Genomic DNA, 24,129 nt, shown 5'->3' with positions numbered 1-24,129 from the left:
TTAGCTAAAATACATGTCTAATTCCAGAGGTACGCATAAAAGCTCATCTGAAATTGTGATAAATGCATACTCTGAAAATGAAATTTCAAGCAGTTAGTTCATGAGTCCACACGAATAGAAAACGGTTGTGAAAACACACTTGACCTCTTAGCAACAAATAATCCTGAGTTAAGAATGATCATCAAAACTGATACAGGGATTAGTGAAACAAAGTTGTCATAGCAATATTGAATATTGTAACCCCCAAATGCTCAAAAAATAAACAAAAAAAAAATACCAATTCAAATAAAGCAGATAAAAATTCAATTGATGCCTTCCTGAGAGACGATGTCAACTCCTTCCAAATTAACAATGTAGGTGCAGACCAGATGTGGCTTGAATTCAAAAAAATAATATTGGCAGCAATTGAGATATTTACACCAAATAAATTAACAAACAGCGGAGCTGGTCCTCCTTGGTACACAAAACAGCTCAGAACACCATTGCAGAAACAACGAAAAAACATGCCAAATTTAAACAGACGCAAAATCTCCAACATTGGCAATCTTTTACAGATGCTCGAAATTTAGCACGGAATTCAGTGCGAGATCCTTATAATAGTTTCCACAACAAAACTTTTGTCTCGAAACCTGGCAGAAAATCCAAAAAGATTCTGGTCATATGAGAAGTATGCTAGTGGCAAGACAAAAGAAGACACAGTAAATATTCCAGAATTTGAATCAAGAACAGATGATAACATGAGTAACGTAGAGGTAGGTATCCTTGGAGTAGTGAAGCAACTTAAATCATTTTTAAAAGCAAGTCTTCTGGTCCAGACTGTATACCAATTAGGTTCCTTTCTGAGTATGCTGATGCAATAGCTCCAAACTTAACAATCATATACAACCGTTCGCTTGACGAAAGATCCATACCCAAAGAGTGGAGAGTTGCACAGGTCACACCAATATTCAAGACAGGTAGTAGGAGTAATCCACTAAATTACAAACCCATATCATTAACGTTGATATGCAGCAGGATTCTGGAACATATATTGTGTCCAAACATTATGAATTACCTCAAGGAAAATGGTCTATTGACACACAGTCGCCACAGATTTAGAAAACATCATTCTTGTGAAACAGAACCCGCACAAAGTGGTGAGTGCTACCGACAAGCGATTTCAAATTGATTCCATATTTCTGGATTTCTGGAAGGCTTTTGACACTGTACCACACAAGCTGCTTGTATTGAAATTGCGTGCCTATGGAATATTGTCTCAGTTATGTGACTGGATTCGTGATTTCCCGTCAGAGATGTCACAGTTCATAGTAACTGATGGAAAGTCATTGAGTACAGCAAGTGATTTCTGGTGTTCCCCAAGGTAGTGTTATAAGCCCTTTGCTGTTCCTTATCTATATAAATGATTTGGAAGACAATCTGAGCAGCTGTCTTAGGTTGTTTGCAGATGACACTGTCGTTTATCGACACGTCAAGTCATCATAAGATCAAAACAAATAGCAAAAAAATTTAGAAAAGATATATGTATGGTGCAAAAATTGGCAATTGACTCTAAATAACAAAAGTGTGAGGTCATCCACATAAGTGCTAAAAGAAATCTGTTAAACTTTGGTTTCATGATAAATCAGGCAAATCTAAAGGTCATAACTTCAACTAAATACCCAGGAATTACAATTACAAACAACTTAAATTGGAAGGAACACAAAGAAAATGTTGTAGGGAAGGCTAACCACAGACTGCGCTTTATTGGCAGGACACTTAGGTAATGTAACAGATCTGTCTACACTACACTTGTCCATCCTTTTTTATAATACTACTGTGTAGTGTAGGATCCTTACAAGATAGGACTGACAGAGTTCAAAGAAGGGCAGCACGTTTTGTATTATCACGAAATAGGGGAGAGAGTGTCACTGAAATGATATGGGATTTGGGATTGACATAATTAAAACAAAGGCATTTTTTTGCTGTGGAGGAGTCTACTCACGAAATTCCAATCACTAACTTTCTCCTCCGAATGCAAAAATATTTTGTTGACACCGACCTACAAAGGGCGAAACAATCACTATTATATAATAAGGCAAATCAGAGCTCATATGGAAAGATATAGGTGTGCGTTCTTTCCGTGCGCTATACAAGATTGAAATAGTAGAGAATTGTGAAGGTGCTTCGATGAACACACTGCCAGGCACTTAAATGTGATTTGCACAGTATCGATGTAGATGTAGAAACCTGATGTGTTACATTACTTGAAGTCAAAGCATAAAAGGCACACCCCACATATAAATGTCTTCATAAAAATACAATGCACACAGTTGATAAAATCCTCATATCGCCCATGCACGTTGGTGGCGAACATGATTCTCACAAGCTTTCCACACAGCACTACGTTGCTGGAATAGTATTAAAATAGAGGTGGCAGACCTACTGCAAAGTTATCTACCTCGCTGCTCGATGGTTTGTGTAGTAAATGCTAAATGATCAAATGCTGTGACTACAAGCAATGAATAGCGGTGCACCAGAAATCAAGATGGACTTTTCAAAGTGGCAGATATAACAGTTAGGAGTGCCACCGGGCCACACACACAAAATTACCATGTGTTTATGCTCCATATAAAATCTGTAGTAATTATATACTGTGTGTTTACTGACAGTGAGGAAACAACTGCAATAATAAAAAAATTATAAAACATGTACCTTTAACTAATAAAGCAATCTGACATAAAAAGAAAAGTGTACTGGTGTGAGTACAAATGCTAAACTGGCCAGACTTGGATGGGCCCTGCAAAGTATCATATAAAGGAAAAAAAGGGAAGGGTGCTGAACTTACTTCAAAAGTCATCCAATCCTGATGCAGATACAAGCCTCACTAGATGTGAGGTTTCTACTACAGAATCAACTGAAATGATATATACTATAAAAAACAATGTAGATGATTACAATAAAATTAAACATGTAAGTGGGTCATAAGAGGGCATATGTGAATATGTTATATAGCGTGTAGAGGGTGTCTGTAATCCATGCTGTGGTCAAGAACTATTGTAAATAGGGGTATATAAGCAAATAGCAATAACAAAAATCAAGTGGCTAAGCTGAGTCCCAGGTACATAATGGGAAATTGTCCACTTTATATGGTATTATAAAGGTTGAGGGCTAGTACAAATTCTTAGGTAACAGAAGAAATACTGAATTTAATTGATGAAAGGAGAAAATATAAAAATGCAGTAAAAGAAGCAGGCAAAAAGGAATACAAACGTCTCAAAAATTAGATCAACAGAAAGTGCAAAATGGCTAAGCAGGGATGGCTAGAGGTCAAATGTAAGGATGTAGAGGCTTATCTCACAAGGGTAAGATAAATACTGTCTATAGGAAAATTAAAGAGACCTTTGGAGAAAAGAGAGCCACTTGTATGAGTATCATAAGCTCTGATGGAAACCTAGTTCTAAGCAAAGAAGGGAAAGCAGAAAGGTGGAAGGAGTATATAGAGGGTCTATACAAGGGCGATGTACTTGAGGACAATATTATGGAAATGGAAGAGGATGTAGATGAAGATGAAATGGGAGATACGATACTGCGTGAAAAGTTTGACAGAGCACTGAAAGACCTGAGTTGAAACAAGGCCCCGGCAGTAGACAACATTCCATTAGAACTACTGACAGCCTTGGGAGAGCCAGTCCTGACAAAACTCTACCATCTGGTGAGCAATATGTATGAGACAGGCGAAATACCCTCAGACTTCAAGAAGAATATAACAATTCCAATTCCAAAGAAAGCAGGTGTTGACAGATGTGAAAATTACCGAACTATCAGTTTAATAAGTCACAGCTGAAAAATACTAACACGAATTCTTAACAGACGAATGGAAAAACTGGTAGAAGCCAACCTCGGGGAAGATCAGATTAGATTCCGTAGAAATGTTGGAACACGTGAGGCAATACTGACCTTACGACTTATCTTAGAAGAAAGATTAAGGAAAGGCAAACCTACGTTTCTAGCATTTGTAGACTTAGAGAAAGCTTTTGACAATGTTGACTGGAATACTCTTTTTCAAATTCTAAAGGTGGCAGGGGTAAAATACAGGGAGCGAAAGGCTATTTACAATTTGTACAGAAACCAGATGGCAGTTATAAGAGTCGAGGGGCATGAAAGGGAAGCAGTGGTTGGGAAGGGAGTGAGACAGGGTTGTAGCCTGTCCCCGAAGTTATTCAATCTGTATATTGAGCAAGCAGTAAAGGAAACAAAAGAAAAATTCAGAGTAGGTATTAAAATCCATGGAGAAGAAATAAAAACTTTGAGGTTTGCCGATGACATTGTAATTCTGTCAGAGATAGCAAAGGACTTGGAAGAGCAGTTGAACAGAATGGACAGTGTCTTGAAAGGAGGATATAAGATGAACATCAACAAAAGCAAAACGAGGATAATGGAATGTAGTCGAATTAAGTTGGGTGATGCTGAGGGAATTAGCTTAGGAAATGAGACACATAAGTAGTAAAGGAGTTTTGCTATTTGGGGAGCAAAATAACTGATGATGGTCGAAGTAGAGAGGATATAAAATGTAGATTGGTAATGGCAAGGAAAGCGTTTCTGAAGAAGAGAAGTTTGTTAATATCGAGTATAGATTTAAGTGTCAGGAAGTCGTTTCTGAAAGTATTTGTATGGGGTGTAGCCATGTATGGAAGTGAAACATGGACGATAAATAGTTTGGACAAGAAGAGAATAGAAGCTTTCGAAATGTGGTGCTACAGAAGAATGCTGAAGATGAGATGGGTAGATCACATAAATAATGAGGAGGTATTGAATAGAATTGGGGAAAAGAGGAATTTGTGGCACAGCTTGACTAGAAGAAGGGACCGGTTGGTAGACATGTTCTGAGGCAGCAAGGGATCACAAATTTAGCACTGGGGGGGCAGTGTGGGGGGTAAAAATCGTAGAGGGAGACCAAGAGATGAATACACTAAGCAGATTCAGAAGGATGTAGGTTGCAGTAAGTACTGGGAGAGGATAGAGTAGCATGGAGAGCTGCATCAAACCAGTCTCAGGACTGAGGACCACAACAACAACATAAAGGTTGAGTTGGATTTTCTTGCCATAACCTGTTGAGGCATGGTGTCTTATATCGCTCCTGTCTAGAGCCCGTGTATCGGGAGAATAACTCATGCATGCACAGTAACAGTGGTCTGAAGCGGGTACACTCAAGTACGTAGTTCTAATTTTCATCTGCTGGAGGACAGTAGTGCACAGTGACATTCAAGAAACAGATCAAGATATTTTTAAATTGTTCTGTTTATTTCTTGACAGCTTTTGTGTTTCTTTATCTTTGTACAGTTGTGTATATGCTTTTAGTAGTGTGAATGATGCATGAATGTGGTCTAAGGTAAATGTGTTGATCATTGTTCTACTGATGAATGCTGTATGAACTAGCGTGAGAAATTTTTAAGACAGTGTGAATGCAGACGACGGGGAATTTTGTATCATAATATGTTATGTAAGTTTATGGTAAAAGGAAAGCTAATTTGAGTGCAAATGAAAATAGTCAATGACATAAAGTATAAACAAAATATCAGAATCTTAAATATTTATTTCGGTAAAAAGTACAGTTCGGAAGTGTGTTATTTGTTGATTGGTTTGTCATAGAAAGTGCAAACTAACGCAGGAGAGTAATATTTTTCTAATGGCCTTAAAGACAACTGATGAATCAGAATGGAGTATTCTTTGCGCGTATTTTCTCTTGGAGATAGAGAATGCTTACAGCAGTCTAAAGAAGTCGGAGCCCAGCCTTTCAATGGTATGGTCATGTGTAGTATGAGCTGTGAAGGAAGTTATAATTTGCCAATTTTAGTTGTGCTACATATTTCAAAAGTGTTCTAAAGTGATGGCATATTTATTCCGGTGTGTTTTTTAGAAAGTACGGATTTTTTAAGTAATTTTGTGTATGAGAAAAGACAGTAATTCTGCATGGCATATTGAGCAGATCAGTGACTAATAAGTTGAGTGCATTTGACATCGATAAACTTAATAGTATGGTGAGCATTTTCATTTAAGAACAATCCGTGCTTCATAGCTGTTCAGATTTCGGGAAATACATTACCATAAACTTGCATGACTGTGCTATGATCAGCATGGGCTTGGCAGTGAACTTGTACATTATCAAGGTTCAGAATATACTGAAGTTTTCCCAGTATTTCCACCTTTCATTCAAAATTAAGACCTTTTCCCGATTCTTGGAATAGTCACGTCGTGCGAGTTGCAGTATAGTAGGTTTCTGCTTGACTTTTCTACCAGCAATCCGCTGCAACGAGTTCACAGGTAGATTCAGGTACAGGATGAAAGGAAACACACCACCGCACTGTTAAGTGTTGTAACATGCCATAAGTACTTTACCATAAAAAGCCTTTGCAATATTACCAGCCTGTTCCTCACTACAGAGTGACATTCCTCATTCCAACAAACTGCAGGCTATGTCTTGTGCTAATGTGAGAGCCTAAGAATGGATGACATTTGAAATGTGATATATCCATGATGTTGACTTTATTAGTGTTTAAAATCAGTCATTTCTCTGTACACTTCACAGTTTGCCATGGCAAATACCCATTTCAGCTGTGTTCTGTCTGAAATGTAAACCCAAATGGAAAAGTGTTAACTCACATGGAGGTCATCCTTAACTTCCCACTGAACCATGTCTACAACAGCAGAAAAGTAGAATGAGAGCTTTTTGCTTCTGGAGAACATTGCAACAAATGTTGAAATATGACTCAGATCTTGTATTCAGATGACATGCGTTTCCTCACCTTATAAAATTTGCTATTGCTTGATTCCTTGGCCTAGTGATGGCTCATGGTCGATAATGACCAATGAAGTATTCTAGAAGGAGGAATGGATTAATTAGATGACTTTGTCTTGCATTCAACAAGTTCATTTGGCTAGAGAAACATGGAGCACACTATGACTCTCCTATGGACATTTTCTATCACAGCGTTTACTTTAGTGGACAGATCAGAGCCAAAGGCAGGGGGATTGGTATGTTTTACAAATGAACATTGCTATTCTGTCTTCATCCTTTCTCTCCCTACACATGTCCTAAAGCATGCACATTCCACAGTAGAATATGTATATTTCTATCGGTGAGGATTCAAGTTCTCTCATTATGCTGCGTAAGTGGGTAGTCTGCCGTAAATATATTATGTGTTTGACGGACTAACTGACCCATTCAGATATTGTTGTCTCTATCTTTTGTGACAAAATATTAATCGCCAGGCAGTACCCTGGTTCTAACTTGCAGTTTAGTGAGTGTCTTTTTAAGTCTGTTCTTATTTTTCTTTGTACTTTCTTATACTTTTGGTGTCAAATTTAGATACTTCACAAAGTAGCATTTGCAAGTACATCTATCATTTAGTGCAGCAGTATGCAGTGTCTGCAAATGTACACCTGCTCTTTTACTTACGTATTCAGGGCTTAAGAGAATTATGTAAATACTTGAGCTGTAGTGATTTATACATTATCTGCACCTCTACTTTGAGAAGTAATAGGCACTCCATGCTTGATACTGTGTACATTTCTAAACAGATCACAAATACTTGTGGAGCTGAGTATGCTGCACCCTTTGTTGTATTTTGCAGGGCAGTGTGGTGTGCTCACATTGTCACTTACAGTACCTCTAGGGTTTAGAATGTAAAGCCACACTTTAAAAAAAGTCGAGTGTACCCAACATTAACATGTTTAAGTAGTACTACTGAGTTGAACATTCATGTAGAAGCAGTAGTTATTTTTTGAATTTTTTGTTAACAATTTTTATTGAGTTTTGAAGATTACAGTGTCACTAATTCTTCCATTTCTCCTGAAAATCTGTTGTACTGACATTTATGTTTTCTGCACATCACAACACCCTTGCTACAACAACTATGCAGCTCTTATGTAATGAGATACTTTCTTCCCATTAGGTTGTTTGCTTAACTGGAAACAGCAGCATCCACAAAGAATTCTCCATGATGCCTTCAGGATATATGGCTCATGATAGCCCTAGCTTTTAAAGTATACAATAGGAGAGATATTCTTAAATGTGCTTTCTATCTGCATATATATCTATCAGTCACAACAGAGGTATTTTTTCACAAAAGATGAGCCCTGTTAATTTTTTAACTGAAATTTAATCATCTTTCTATATAGCTTTGGTGTCAGAGCTCCGCAAATACCCACTAAAACAGCCAGTAGACTTGTTATTTTGGTTGTTAGATTCAGGTTGGTCCTATAAGACAAAAGAGTAATTGCAGTCAAGCCAAACAGAACCCAACCTACTTCGGCAAGCTTAATGCAACTGAGGTGCTCAAGATGCTGCAGTTATAAAAAAACTAATGTCCATTATAATGCAACAGCGACTCACCTCCCTTACACACAGCTCACCTCAAGGCTGAAAACTATATTACACAAAATTCAGTCTGCATCATAGCCAAGAGCCCAGTTCCCTGCAATATCTAACATTCTACCATTAGACAAAATGGAGGTCACTGGTGTATTTTCTGTCTGCCATGACTGGTGACAGTAAACAGGTTCATGAAGTATTGCAAATAAAGCATAACAAATGGAAAGACACACTGTGTTATCATTTGTGGCCTTGTTGGTGATGAACAAATAATGAAATTTGATCAACAGATGGGTGGTTAACATTATGGTAGGTGAGTAATTTCGGCACAAATGAAACATAATGTAAAATACGCACTTTGAGGAGTTATCAGAAGATAGTGAGCTGTAGTTCAGCAGCCATGATATAGACTGGACGTCAAATCGAACAGCTCTTAGCCATCTAATTTTCAAACCGTTATTTTATTTGGCTACCAGTTTATCTGACTACAGTGGCAGATTTTGGTTGAAGTAATCACTGTATCAAGCAGAAACATACACACACCAGTATTTGAATGCTGGTCCCTATTTTGACCAGAACCAAGGTTGGAATCTGCCTACAAGTTGGTCAGAGGGTCTGAAGACGGCATAGCAAACTGCCAAAACTGGTAGCCAAATAAAATAACAGTTTGGAAATTAGATGGCTGAAAGGTGTATCATTTGACATCCTTTACTGAACAGCCGAGTCCTGCAACCATCTCTGAAAAGATGGACATACAGAGACATGATATAGATTAGTTATATGTTATTCTAGATGAAAAAGCACACCTGGGGGAAAACAGTTAAAGCACAGTGCCTTAAACTGAGAAAAAATTGCACATATTACACTTTGTTACTATCCGTGTTACAAGTGAAAAACAGGGTTTTCAATCAGATAAATACATTTTTTTACAAAAATATACAAAAATATTTGTCTATGGAATAGAGGAAGTTGTCCACAAAAAATGATTTCAGCTTAGATTAAAAAATTGTTCAGACACCTTCCGACATTTTATGTTATTTGGCAAATTATCAAAGATGCCTTATCTTAAAAGTAACAACTGACAGGCTCATTTCTTCGAAGTGAATAGTGTCTTTGAACTTAAAAAGTATGATTGCCTTGTTGAACCACACACTGTGCATCTGCAGACTACCCAACACTGCACAAAAGCTTTGAAGAAAAGGAGCCTGCAAGCTCCACCTGCTCGTTATCTGTAGTATAGGCAAGGGAAGGCACATTACAGTATCCTCATGCTCAACAAATCATTATTGGACATCTCCATCTTGAAAGGTGTAATACACTGCAATGAACAATGCCTCTTCAAGGGAATGTGAACTGTCATCTAAAAAAAATTCATATAAATTACAATTTACCATTCCTTGGAAATCGATCACAAACCACACTAAAAGTCACAACATGATTGCCCAAACTATTGTAGAACTTTCATTTTAACAGTTAAAAGAAAATAGCTTGGATTGTATACTTTGCATTGTGTTTTGAACACTTAAAAATATCCTGTGGTAAGAAATAGAAAAAAAAGTAGACTACTTAGATCACAGTAAATGGCTGTTAGTCATGGAACTACTCTTCTTTGCATTCATCTGGTTCACATGAGGTCTGGTGTTAATGTTTACCACAATTTTTTTGTTTATGCACTTCCTTCATGTTGTTTATTTTTCCAGTGTTCTGCAGGTACATATTCACCTGTTGAACACATTTGTAACTGAGGTCTTAGTGACAGTAATACAGTAACAATGCCCTTTCATGCCCTCATTTCTGTATAAGTGAATTAACTTTTCATCCACTGTTGTATGGAGCAAATGATTTTTACCCATAACTTTTTATGCTGTTATGATACTAGAGACAATAGCTCCAGATATTCCTAGTGGCTTCGGGATTGTTTTCTCAAATGTTCCTACTAAATCTGCACTAACAACTCACCACAGTTGCAAAATTGTTAGCGTAGAACACCTTACCTATCACAGACATATATGGAAACTCTCACAATGTTTCATATGATGTAATGGGAAAAGTAAAAATAATGACAAGCTTCTTAAAGGTGAGGAGGACAAAAGAAAGAAGGGGGAAATTATGAAAATGAAGTGTTTGTGGCAAACAGTCCATATTATTTAGTCCAGTTGCCACATTTTGAACCTACTTTCAGCATTAGGCTAATTATAAATGCCATCCCATTCAACATATTGAAACCTGTTCCAAAGTCTTATATTGCCATTTTGTCAACTAGTCTCATTGTTTTTCAATGACTGAATCTGAACTGTGAATGCAATTAAGATATTTGTTTATGAAATGTGAATGAAGTTAAGTTATGTAATGTGACTTTTTATTAAGGGTGGAGAAAAACAACCTGATAATAAGGTCAGAGCAGGGTATGAGATGTCAAATTCAGCAAAATTTCATAGACAGTAGTGGTGCTACAATCATAAAAGGCAGCTAATCAGTGATGAGTACATGGAAATTTGTCCAGTAAATGAACAAGTTTGAATGTGCCCAGAAGTGTGGTTTTTGAGTTGCTACTACGTTATGCTGTGGTGGTTGTTACTTGAGAGAAATGGGAATGTTTACACCCAACAAGGCTGAATAAAAGATGTCACGCAACAGTGGGCAGACTGGAATTGAACTCTTTCATTTTGCAACAATGCCTCCAACCAGAGTCACAGCAAGAGATCACAAACTCGATGTTAGTGATAGGTTTGTTTGGAATGTCACAAAGGAAAACAGTTTACATCTTTAGCATTCATAAAGAGCCAAGCTTTAAAAGCAGAGGATTATTATTCTGTGTGAGAACATATTTTTCTGCCTGTGCATTAAGGCAGTGCTAATATGCCTTATCCTGTTTACAGATAAGGCAATTTTCATTAGGGAAGCAGTATTTAATGTCCAGAACTGTCACCAGTGGGTGCATTAAAATTTCTGTTACATTTATGAATAATAAAATTATTCACAATTTTTGCAAGTGGAATTGCACATACTGTCAGAAGTTGTTCCACGGCACAAATGCCTAAGGATGTTGGTCCAATAGGGTGGTGCTCTGCTGCATTCCACTCTAGTTGTCAGATGACATTTAAATTAAGTGCTCAGGCACATGCTGGCTGGGCATAGTGGTCTCTGAGAGTGGCCTCCCAGATTGGCCAGTTTAACACCACTTGACTTTTTGTGTGGGATTTTATGAAAGGCAGTATCTACAAGACACCAGTCAAGAGCTGGATGCAAGAATTTTTGAGGCCACAATAATCATTCACAATATGACACAAATTTTTGAGCAGTTCCCCAATCATTTCTTCAACGATAACAATTTTGTAGCAATGTTCAAGACAGGGATCTCTAACATTAAAAAAAAAAGTTATATGATAAGAAAAGTCTTTAAAATTTAATTTCTGTTTTCTTTTTGCCCACTATCTCAGTTCACACTTACTTATCTGTTGAATATGATCCTAAAATCCATTCACACCCACTGTTCATTAAAACATGTGGCCTTTAGATTTCATTCTTAATAACACTGTGCCTTACTCTACCACATGTCGAATATCTTACTGCAATGTTCTTTCTGCAGCACAGCTTATTATCTAACAAAATTAATGTCATTATCACACTTTTAGAGCAGTTGATTTAACAGTCAAGCCATAGCATAACGGAAAATTTGCATCTATCATAACCAGCCATGGATATGAATTTGAAGTATGCCCAGCTTTGAGCATTGAGCTAAAACCATTATTTATCTTCAATTAATTTAAGTAATAGCTTTGCACTTCAGCATAACAAGTATTAGCTTGGGCAAGTCAGTTTAAATGCATACACTTCCACAAAGCTCATCGCTGACTGGTTGTCATTTCACGGCCATAGTTTCATAATCACGCATTGCCAACTTATCGATATTTGGAAAATTTTGTTCAATTTACTCTTATCTTACTATAGGATTGTATTTTTCCATCCTGTATGATGTAAGCTGATTAACCATTTGCTACAGGATTGGCAAGTCTTCATTTTCCTTCAAATTTTTATATTCAAAAATTACCTATCACAATATTATTACCTTCAGCTTTTTGATTACGGAAATTAAAGACTGTTGCTAACTCTTAAGTGTCTAAAAGCCATTTTTGGCCCCTTTTTCCGTCAAAATGTTTTTATTCTTCTGTTTCTACGAGAGAACCTGTAATTTTCAACCACTTTTCAGTATTAACTAATGAGTGTAGACAGCAGTATGTTGTCTGTAGGAATGAAAAGTCACGTGGAAACAAATTCTCTCAGGAATGCTACAGGGATCTGTCCTGTACCCACTCTTGGTCTCCTTACATATCAACGACATGTCGTTGGTTCTGTCTTTCAGAAGATATCATTTCTATGTTGATAAACTGCACCTTTACTTAAGTTTTGGATCGAATGATATCAGTACAAAACCATCATCCAAATTAATTACAATCTACCTTCTGAGTACAGATGGGTGAAAAACTGTGCCTATGCTTAGATGTGACGAAGTCTCAAGTAATTTCAGTATCTCAGAATATAATTAGTCCTGATTTATGCAATTGTTGCTATCAATTCTTCTTGATGGCAGCCCACTATTGCATCAGAATGTGTGAAGAACATGGGTTTAGCGTTAGATTAACAGATCAACTACATAGAAAATACTGCCACCACACGTGGGAAGACTTCTGCTTGTCTCTATGCACTCCAAAAATTTTGGTACATACTCCAACATGATATGAAATGAAAACTTGATTATCATTCACCCCTATGTCTACCTCCCTGACACATCATTAAGCACCCCTCCCAATACCACATCGCCATCTCATCATAATTGCAATGCCAGGTCTCATATATCTGGTGTGCTAGCTGTATCTATCCATAACATTAAAACACTGTCAAATTACTTCTCAATTTAGCCTCTGGGACACTCAACCTTGCACTCTATGCTCAATTACTAATAATGTAGTATTTAAGATAAAGTCAGTGCACTTCTTTTTCTCATCCTCCTCATTTTCTCTGTTAGATTAACATTGCTCTCCATCAAACAGTAAAGCAAACACTCACTTCTTCTCCCAGTCACATTTCTTTCTCTTTTTATTTTTCAGTCAACACCTCCATTTTTCTCCTTTCTTCAGTGGTACAGTCATAGCTTGCTTTCTCTCCTCTCTTGTCCATTGCTATCATGGCCCATAGTCTAAAACTTACCTGTAAATTGATTTTATTATTCCACTCGTCACAAAAACATAAACTATGTTTTTTTCTGCAACAGCTATTACAGTTTTTATTATTTGTTTCATAAATATTTTTAAGTACTCAAATTCATATTAAATCTAAGACCCTTAAAACAAGTGGCATAATGAGTGTAACATAAAATAAGCAGAATTCCTACTTATATATAATGCTTTCCTAAACACATTTCTCATGCTCTTTGAGAGTTGCTTTCTGTTAGAACGTTCTAGCAGTAAAAGATAGCCTGGGTGGCTGACTAGTGGGATAAGGATATCATGTAGAACAAAGCGAGAATTATATCAAAATGTTAGAAGTAGTTAAAATCAAGCTACAGTAGCCCAATGCACATTCACAAATGTGACGCAGCATGGGAAGGTTGCTGTGTGTGGACAGGTTACCCCTGTAACCGAAATTGCATATCTGAAGATGGTTCTAGAGGAACCAAAAATGGTCATGTGAATAAACATTTTTGCAATCAAGACAGATTATGAGTAACATTATCTGGTCAGCAGCACAAGGTCGACAATATAAAGTCAGTTCATAGTAAAAATATTTCTGTTACTGATAAATCAGATATTTGTACAGTATTTAACAACCATTTTCTGAGCATTGCTGGTGACTTAAAAAAATTTAGTTTCTACATGGAATCATATAACTCTCTTGGCAAATGCCTTTCCAAGACTGATGTCTGAAATACTTCTCTGTGATACTGACAAGCGGAAGATTGAGTCAATAACTAAATCACTGAAGACTAAGGACTCTCATGGATATGATGGAGTGCCTAGCAGAATATTAAAGTACTGTGCTGCACATGTTAGTCATATTTGTAATTTTTCCTTTAGGAATGGTCAGTTTCCTAAATGATTAAAGTACTCAGTAGTAAGGCCACTTTATAAAAAGGGAGAAAAGGGTAATGTAGGCGATTTTAGACCTATTTCTATGCCATCAGTGTTTTATAAAGTTATTGAAAAGGCTGTGTATGTAAGGATAATTGATCATTTTATATCACATAATTTGCTATCAAGTGTACAGTTTGGCTTTAGAAGTCGTTTAACAACTTTTTTCTCTGTAAGGTACTGGATGGGTTAAACAAAAGGTTTCGAACACTACCCATATTTTTTTATTTAAGTAAGGTGTTTGATTGAGTTGATCACAAAATATTGCTACAGAAGTTGGGCCATTATGGAGTACTGGGAGTAGTTCACAATTTGTTCACCTCTTATATTAACAACAGACAGCAAAAGGTCCATTATTCGCAGTGTTGAGAATGGCTGTGATATGGGGTCTGAGTGTGATACGGTCAAATGGGGGGTGCCCCAGGGATCAGTGTTGGAGTCACTCCTCCTCTTTATTTATTTAAATGATATGCCCTCTAGTATTATGGGTAATTCTAAAATATTTCTGTTTGCTGATGACACTAGCTTGGCAGTAAAGGATGTTGGGTGTAACGTTGCTTCGTTTCACATAGTGCAGTTTATGACATAAGTTCATGGCTTGTAGAAAATAAACTAATGCTAAATCACAATAAGACTCAGTTTTTACAGATTCTAAGACACACTTCAACAAAACCCGACGTTTTAATTTCACAGTATATGATTAGTGAACTGAACAGTTCAAATTTCTACATGTTCAGATAGACAGTAAACTGTCGTGGAAAGCCCATGTTCAGGATCTTGTTTAAAGACTTAATGCTGCCATTTTTACCATTTGAACGGTATCTGAAGTAAGTGATCGTCCAACACGAAAATTAGTTTACTTTGCTTATTTTCATTCGCTCATATAATATGGTATTATATTTTGGGGCAACTCTTCCCATTCTAAAAGGATATTTTTGGCTCAGAAACGGGCAGTTTGAGCAATAAGTGGTGTAAGTTCGCAAACCTCTTGTCAACCCCTGTTCACTAGACTGGGTATTTTGAGATTGGCATCTCCATATGTATATTCTTTACTGCCGTTTCTTGTTAACAAAATCAGTTTATTCTCAAGAATAAGCAGCTTTCACTCAGTGAATACTCAGCGGAAATCCAACCTGCATTTGGATCAAACTTCCTTAACTCTTGTGCAGAAAGGTGTGCAGTATACTGCTGCATCCATTTTCAATAAGCTACCACAATAATTCAAAACTCTTAGCAGTAATCCATGCACTTTCAAATCGAAACTGAAGAGTTTCCTCGTGGGTCACTCCTTCTATTCTGTTGAGGAGTTCCTTGAAAAAGTAAGCTGATTCTTAGATTATATTGTTGACTGTGTTTACTGAAACTTATGGTTTGACTTTTTTCGGGCTCATAAACATTTTATTTTTATCTGTTATTACTTTTATGTTGTAACTTCATGTACTGACATGTTCCATGACCTTGGAGACTTGCTCCTCAATTTGATCCAACAGAACTTTATGCGTAAATAAAATAAAATAAAAGGCCTAATGGTCATAATCTTTCCATGTACAAAAATTAAGATATTTGTAATGACCAACAAAGAATGGACTTATTTCTACATTTTTCAATTTATGCTCATTTCTCATGAATACAATCACATAATATTTAACCATATTTGAGCTACACTCATACAAAAATAGTTTATAACCACCAAATTCAGATTTCAATCCTAATAGTGTTCGGAGACTCAGATGACATCAATTTGCTTCCACATCTCAAGATCTTCTAAGCAATCAATCATTTCTTTGATTTTTAATATATAATGAACGTAAATGCTACTTATCTTTTAATTAACTCTTTAAATAATGATGTATGTCAACTCACTAAGAATAACAGTGGGTCGTCCTGCAAGACCACAGTTTTCCAGCTTCAGCACCTGCAACTGAGTGCCAATTCGTAGGGCTCGGCTAAGTATAGGCATGAACTGTTCATTTAATGTTAAGTTCCTCGCCTCAAGCTGCTCTAGGCACAGGGTCTGAAAGAAAAATATGATATAAGAATATTGTTTCATTCAAAAACACTGCTTTAATAAAATTTTGTTTTCATGTTATGTTGAGATTAAAATTCATGTAATTTTGAGCTATACCTATTTACAAAACAAAAACATGTACCAATGCTGCTTTTAAAACTGGGGAAGGAAACTATTTTTTCCTAGAGTATGGAGTACAAACTCTGTAGTAGAAAATGTCCACAGGATGTGCTCTAAGAAATCTCATAAGTACTGATTATACAATGAAGAATCTTGAATACAATTTTATTTGCTCCTTTATGATTACATTGTGTACTGTAAATGTATATGTAATATAGAACACATCAAAAATAGAAACCATTCATTATCACTTGCTTTCTAAGAAGTGACCATTTTGATTACACTCTCTAACATCACTTATAAAGAACAATGTACAAAAATTTGATTTAATAGGTGATCTTTAACACTCTAAAATTCTTTGAGTTTCTGCCATGTATACTATCATACAGGTTTTAGGAGAAGTCCTTAGTAACCTGATATCAGAGTACAGAGGTACTTTTTGAAGTAGTGTCAATTGGTTGGGTATGCTTTGTACATCATTCTTCCACAGTGCTTTGCAGGTGTGTGCACTAGCATTTCTAATTGACTTTGACCTCTCTTTCATGATGTATATTATTGTTTTATGTGAGTAAAAAGGTGTACAAGTTAAATGCCTAGATTTCTGAAGCAGTTTCTGCATGTTTCAGAAGTTCTTCTGAAAATGATTCTAATTGCGAGTTTGTTGTTGTTGTTGTTGTTGTTGTTGTTGTTGTAATGTCAATGGTCTCTTTGTTTCCCCACACTGTCACAGTATAGCGCAGGCACAGTTCAAAGAATCCATGGTACACTGTACATAGAAGCTATTTGCATACTGCAATAGCTGTTTCAACATAAATATGATGGATCTGAGTTTCTTACAGACAAAATTAATATGCTGTTTCCATTTCAACTCCATTATCCACAGAATCTAGTGGATTCTACTTCTTCCAAGTTTCTATCACCAACCTCGAAATCCATTTGTACATACTTATCTTGGTTGATGAACACTGTATATATGATATTTTTTGGGTTATATCACTGTATTTTCCATGAGCCATTGAGCTGCAGTGTTTCAGAAATATATGCTCTTCTCTCCAGAGGTTGCACATTTTGGTCACTGTTCCTTATTGTCAAGTCATATGCATACAACATTTTCTTCTCATTCTCTTCAGCACCTGTATCAGGCGGTTCCTGCTCGCTCACATTCCTGCCTCCCTGCCTTCCTTCCTTCAAGCAGCAGGGCAGGCACAGGCACAAGTGAGTAGTAGAGGACAAATGGCTGACACACAGGCAGTCTCACAGCTGGGCCATAAATGTATGGAATCGTGCTACAATGGCAGAGCGCAGGCCAAGCAGGTCGCACATGTGCAGCACGTATGCAATCAGGCTGTCTTGCAGGTAGCCTGCACTACTTGTGTCTGCATGTGGGCAAGCTAACGAGCGCTAGTGTGTGCCTGTGCCCTTTGGCCCTGCATTGGAAGAGTCTGACCTATATCATTTACAAACAGATTAAATAGTAATGGCCCCATTACTGAACCCCATGGAACTCTATACTTTGTGGCTTTGATTTTTTACTGGTAGGAGATGTTTATTGATATATACTGTTTCCTGTTGCATTGGTATGATTGCATCCATTCTTGTGCTTGCAGCTGCAGCCATATGGTTTATGGTTCTATAAACACAGCTTTGATTATTTATTTTGAATGCAGAAATTTTTTCAAGGGTTTTAAAGAGAATATTTATAAAATTCAGTCAATATTAAATCATATTTTTGTAAGTTACTACCAAAATATTGCAATAAGCATCATCATTATCATCCATAAAATATTGAAAACTAAATACCTTCTATTTCTTGTAAACCCATAGCGCAAATGAAGCACTGAATCTATTTCATTTGAGCTCAAATAGAAAAGTCAGTACAAAGGTAAGCACAATCACATTTAAACAAACCAAGAGTCTGATAGTAAAAGATTCACTGCTTGGGGTGAATCCAGTTCACTAGAAAAACCATAGCCATTTGACAATCACATAATTTATGTTACCCAATCAGCACAGTGACACATTTCCATCAGATGAACATGATGCCAGCAAATAACTACCAGTGCATTCCTATCAGATGAATATGTCAGAAATCTCTTCATTTTAGTGCTAATGATCAAAACTGCACAAGAATGTTTTACTAATAATCACTAATGAGGCTGTAAAATGTATGCAAGAATGAGTTGTTAAATCATACAAAATATGATATTAAATTCTTGAAATACATACTTTCGGTAAGCAGTTTATCTATCCATGTCATGAATGAATATCTAACACTACCATTCATGAATGTGTCTAGTTTAGTAACTGTAACAGTCACTCAGTGTTTGTTGTTCACTGACTGTACCCATGAGGAGGAGAACTGTGTCATGTTAACAAGGCACTGCAGTCTGTTAACACACTGGGCTTTCACATGTAACTGTGGCTTTACTGAATCTTGTTAGATAGTAATCACTCATCTCATCCCAGCTTGCAACTAAGATTAACGCACTGTAGAATCAGGCGTTTACAAACAAGGGTTTACAAACATAATGATACAAAATACATCTTTTGAGATGAAGACAAAAGAAATTTTGTAATAGTAGAAACACTTATCATTGCCACCACCAAATTTACATTGCTGATAACTTCATGGTTCTTAGAGTGCATTTACATTCATTCAACAATTGCCAGCTTTAACATTAAGAAGTGGAGAAGTAGATACATCAAAATGGCTAATTTCATAGATATGTTGTTATGACTCTAAACCCTCTAAATGTTCATGTGATTAAAATGGTCGTCGATTGGGAGAAATCTGTTTTGTAAAGAAAATACCCATCAGGTGGTCAGTTACAGAAGACACGGAAGTTTGTTTTGCTGGTACTGGGATTTTCTTGCGGCCTGCCATATACTCTCAGCAGTGGTGTTTTTGTTAGAGACAACAAACCTTGTTATATTCTCCACATACTGCAGGAACTTTTACTTTTATTCCACTATGGAGTTTAGTACATAGTTTTCCATCAGTTATTTTACACTGTCATGATACTATGTATAATGGTCCTAGATATTCCTAACAAATTATAAATTGTTGTTCAACAAGTTTGAACCACAAACACATTGACAACAATTGCTCATTACAAGACCTGAGGTTTGTTATGATTGAGGATCACCCTAGACCACAACAACCTAAGACATTCTGGTGACTAAGAACACTTTCAGAAATGTCATAACACAATCGTAAACCACATAATGTCAAAAGATTAGAGACAAATCACTTCAACAAGTTCCACAAACAACATATTTACAAAGGGTGGCCATATTATTTGATATAACCTGTGTAGAGGTGTTTATTACTCTTGTTTCAACACGTGCAGGAACTAGAATAAAGAAAAAATATGGTTATGTATGTTCTATTGTATCTTCTTCTAGCAGTGACAAAGATGCAGTAAGTCTGATCCACCACTTGGTAAGGATGTCAATATCACTGGCACAGTGCATACTGCTGGGAGTCATGACCTGACAGAGGTTATACATTATTGTGGAGACAGCTGTAGATGCTGAGAGCACTGGGAAATTCCATCAACAAGCAACTTATCTAGTCTCCCACCATGTACACCAAAGCAGATCACTTTGCTTCAAACAACTGCTCGGAACATGCCACATTAGGCCAGTTTCACCAACCTAGCCTTGTATTTGGATTTTGTATTGGATTAATCTCTGGACAGCTCATACATTATGGTTGGTTCGCAACTTTTTGAACTCCAGCACAACTTTTGGGGATTGTCATACGGCCTGTAACTGACCACCAGTGTATGTATATTCTGAGATACAAAAGGTAATCCACAGGTTGACTGATTAGCTCAAAATATATCAGTTTTAGTTTTTTGAAGGTATCTGTATGGAGTGCAGCCTTGTATGGAAGTGAAACATTGTATAATAGGCAGTTCAGCCACAGAAAAATGTTGCCAATTCACTAGGTAGATTGAATAACTAGTAAGGTGTATGATTTTAACTGGGGAAAAAAGAAATTTGGGGCACGTCTTGACCAAACAAAGTGATTGGTTGAAAGGACAAATCATGGGGCATCAAGGTATCATCCATTTTGTAATCGAACTGTTGGTGTGCTGTGTTTCATGAAATATTGCAGATGGCAATATTCCTCATATGTGCTTGCAAACAGATACATACAAGAGTGCATAAGGAAGTGTGAATCTTCAAAAATTTTGTGTGAACATATTGAGAAGACATTCAATTTGAAAGGATGCATTTATGGAGCTTCTCAAACAACACTGTTCAACCACTTCTGCACTGTATTTGAGAGACATTAAGTGTCACATTAACATATTTTCCTTAATTTCTACATTTTCATACAGAAAAATTATTCTTGGAACCGAGAAGTGTCTGAAATCTGAAACAGAAAGCCCTGAAACATTTAGCAAGACTTGTAATGTGTATTGAAAGGACAGATTAGATGCCACAGAAGGGGGGTGTGTTCAGTGCAGCCAACAACAATATTAAGTCTATCAAGGCTGAAATTGAGTCTGTCTGTGAAGTTATCTGGAAGCATATTAACAGGTTTAGGTGAGCTCTAGCTAATTACCAGATGTTTCGCCGGCCACCTGACACATCCGTGACAGTTTTAGAAATCATTCAAAGAAACTCTATACTCAGTAGTGTGGAAATATCCACATCATGCAATATTAGTTGGAAGTGACTTTAACCTACTGAGCATAGACTGGGATGCCTATAGATTCACTGCAGGTGGTCCGGACAGGCAGTCTTGTAAGGTACTTTTGATTACTTTTCTGAAAACCGTCTTGAGCAGCTAGTCTAACAGCACAGCCAAGATGCAATGGAAATATTTTAGACCTTATAGCTTCAAATAGGCTGGACTTATTGATGATGTCAGCATAGAGACAGGGATTACTGACCATGATGTCATCAAAACGGCAATGGTAATTGAAGTTAATAAATCCATCAAGAAGGCTTGGAGATTATTTCTGATAGAAAGAGTAGATATGCAGTTGTTAGCATCCCACTTAGAAAATGAATGGACACTGTTTAGCTCCAGTATGATGGATGTAGAGGAATTGTGTGCAAAGTTTAAATGGATTGTAATTCATGTGCTGGAGAAGTATAGACTAAGTGGCTAAATGATGGAAAAGACCCACTGTGGTTTAATGACAAAATTCAGAAGTTGCTCAGGAAGTAGAAAATGTTGCATTCTAGGAATACAAATGACGACAGGTAACTGTTAATAGAAACGCATGTGTCTGTAAAAAGATCAGTTTGCAAAGCGTACAATAACTACCCCTGCCATACCTTAGCAAAAGATCTTGAAGAGAACCTGAGAAAATGCTGATCTTATTTAAAATCACTAAGGGGGTTGAAGGCTTTTATCTAGTTACTCATTGATTACTCTGGTGTGGCAATAGAAGACAGCAAAAGGTAAGCTGACATTTTAAATCTCCTATTTAAGAAAGCATTCACGAATGGGGATTGTACAAACATATTGTTCTTTGACCATTGTACAGCCTCCTGTATGGAGGACATAGTCATAGGGTTCCCCAGCATGCGGAAGCGATTGAAAGAGTTGAAAACAAATACATTACCAGGTCTTGATGGAATTCCAATTTGGTTTTACAGGGAGTACTCAACAGCATTGACCCTTTACTTACATTGCATTTATTGAAAATCTTTCGCCTAGTGCAAATTCCCAAGCAATTGAAAAAAAGTGCAGTTGGATACTGTATATAAGAAGGGTAAGTAATATCACCAGTGACAGTTACATTTTCAGCAAGTACACCAAGTCCTTTCATCCATACATGTATTTTTTCATATTACTAACTTTTCTACAGGAGCATGTATACAATGTAAATGGCATATTACTATACACATAGCTAGGTCTACTTTGGGTCTTCGGGTCAATACCGCAATGCCACGTCTTGTAGTCGATGACATCTCGGTCGGTGAAAGATCCAAGTCCAGGAAGGGAGGCGTTTTCACAATGAACTATGGCTAGTGTAGACCAACCACTACCAGAATTTGCAGTAGCGATGTCCAGAGTAAAATTAACCTTGCAGCCACGAAAGAATATAGGTCCATTCAATATGACAGCTTGCACAGTTCCATTTCCTCCAAGTTTATTCTCGAGGCGGTGGCAGCGTTGACGAGACAGATGTCGACGAGGCATAGTGCTTCAATGCTGTTGCAGATAGAGCTTACAGTGGAATGGTTCCGCTGGCGTGCACTGCCCACTTATATAGGAGAAGAGTGACCTTGGTTACGTAACGCGCTAATAACGGACTTAGACTCTGCAGGCACTGGCAGCGGGATGTTATCCCGTACATGTGCTGTAGTCTCTCTAGCAGCACGTGCGCCCTGTTGCGCCAGCCTGGCGCCGAGCCTAGTTGGGAGGGTTGCGTCACCAACTCGCTAGGTGCTCAGCGGGCAAATCACTATGTGGACGATGTGGCCTATTCTACACCTCATTTTAGATCTGTGAGACGATGCTGTGCTGATTATATTTATATGTTTTGACAATGCCATTATGGCCTTATCACTTTAGGACATTGTGGAAAAAAAGATCTGAGGATGGTCATTACGGACTGAAACTGGTCATCGTCTAAAGAATTGATATTGTGATCAGAGACTGGAATAAAAAACATTTGACAGTATTCGATCACTGTTTATATATGCGATTATGTCGCAGTTGGTGAAAAAAGGGTAAAAGAATGGAGCCACAAAAATATAGACCAATATTCTTAATATCTATTGGCTGCAGTATTCTTGAACATATTCTCAGTTCGAATATAATAAATGTCCTTGAGATGGAAGAGCTTCTACCCACAAATCAGCAAGGATTTAGAAACCATTGCTTATGTGAAACTCTGGTTGCCCCTTTCTCACATGATATCCTGTGAACCATTCGTGAAGGGCAACAGGCAGATTCCATATTCCCATATTCTTGGAAAGTGTTTTACACGTTGATTCACTACAGACCATTAATGAAAGTATGAGTACATGGGATAGGTTCCCAGATATGTGAATGGCTTGAAGGCTTCTTAAGTAATAGAATCCGGTATGTTGTCCTCAATGGCGAGTGTTTGTCAAGACAAGGTTATTGTCAGGCGTGCCCAAGGGAAGAGTGATAGGGTTGCTCTTATTCTATATATACATAAATCATCTGACAGACTGGGTGAGCAGCAATCTGTGGCTGTTTGCTGATGATGTGGTGTATGGGAAGGGTTCATTATTGAGAATGTAGTAGGATTCAAAATGATTTAGAAAAAAATTTCTGGTTGATGTGATGAATGGCAGCTTGCTTTAAATGTAGAAAAATGTAAGTAAATTCAGATGAGGAGGAAAAACAACCCGATAATGTTCAAATACAACATGAGTAATGTACTGCTTGAGACACTCACAGAAATTAAATGGAGATAAATGGAATGAGCATGTAAGGGCTGTAGTAGGGAACGTGAATGGCTGACTTAGCTTTATTGGGAGAATTTTTGGAAGGAGTGGTTCACCTGAAAAGGAGACTGCAT

General features: G+C 37.1%; 1 protein-coding gene across 1 annotated transcript in view; it reads right to left on the bottom strand.

Moving 5' to 3' along the window:
- Positions 1-24,129, bottom strand: part of LOC126249478 (protein phosphatase 1 regulatory subunit 37) — a 268,363-nt gene that overhangs the window by 89,037 nt on the left and 155,197 nt on the right. Inside the window, exon 5 of the mRNA XM_049951131.1 lies at positions 16,342-16,492. Within this exon, the coding sequence (XP_049807088.1) occupies positions 16,342-16,492 (151 nt within the window). The remainder of the gene's footprint in view (positions 1-16,341; positions 16,493-24,129) is intronic.

Source organism: Schistocerca nitens, chromosome 3, assembly GCF_023898315.1.
Source record: "Schistocerca nitens isolate TAMUIC-IGC-003100 chromosome 3, iqSchNite1.1, whole genome shotgun sequence".
NCBI lineage: Eukaryota > Metazoa > Arthropoda > Insecta > Orthoptera > Acrididae > Schistocerca > Schistocerca nitens.
Note: the sequence above shows the minus strand (reverse complement) of the source record. Positions and strands in the feature narration are given on the sequence as shown.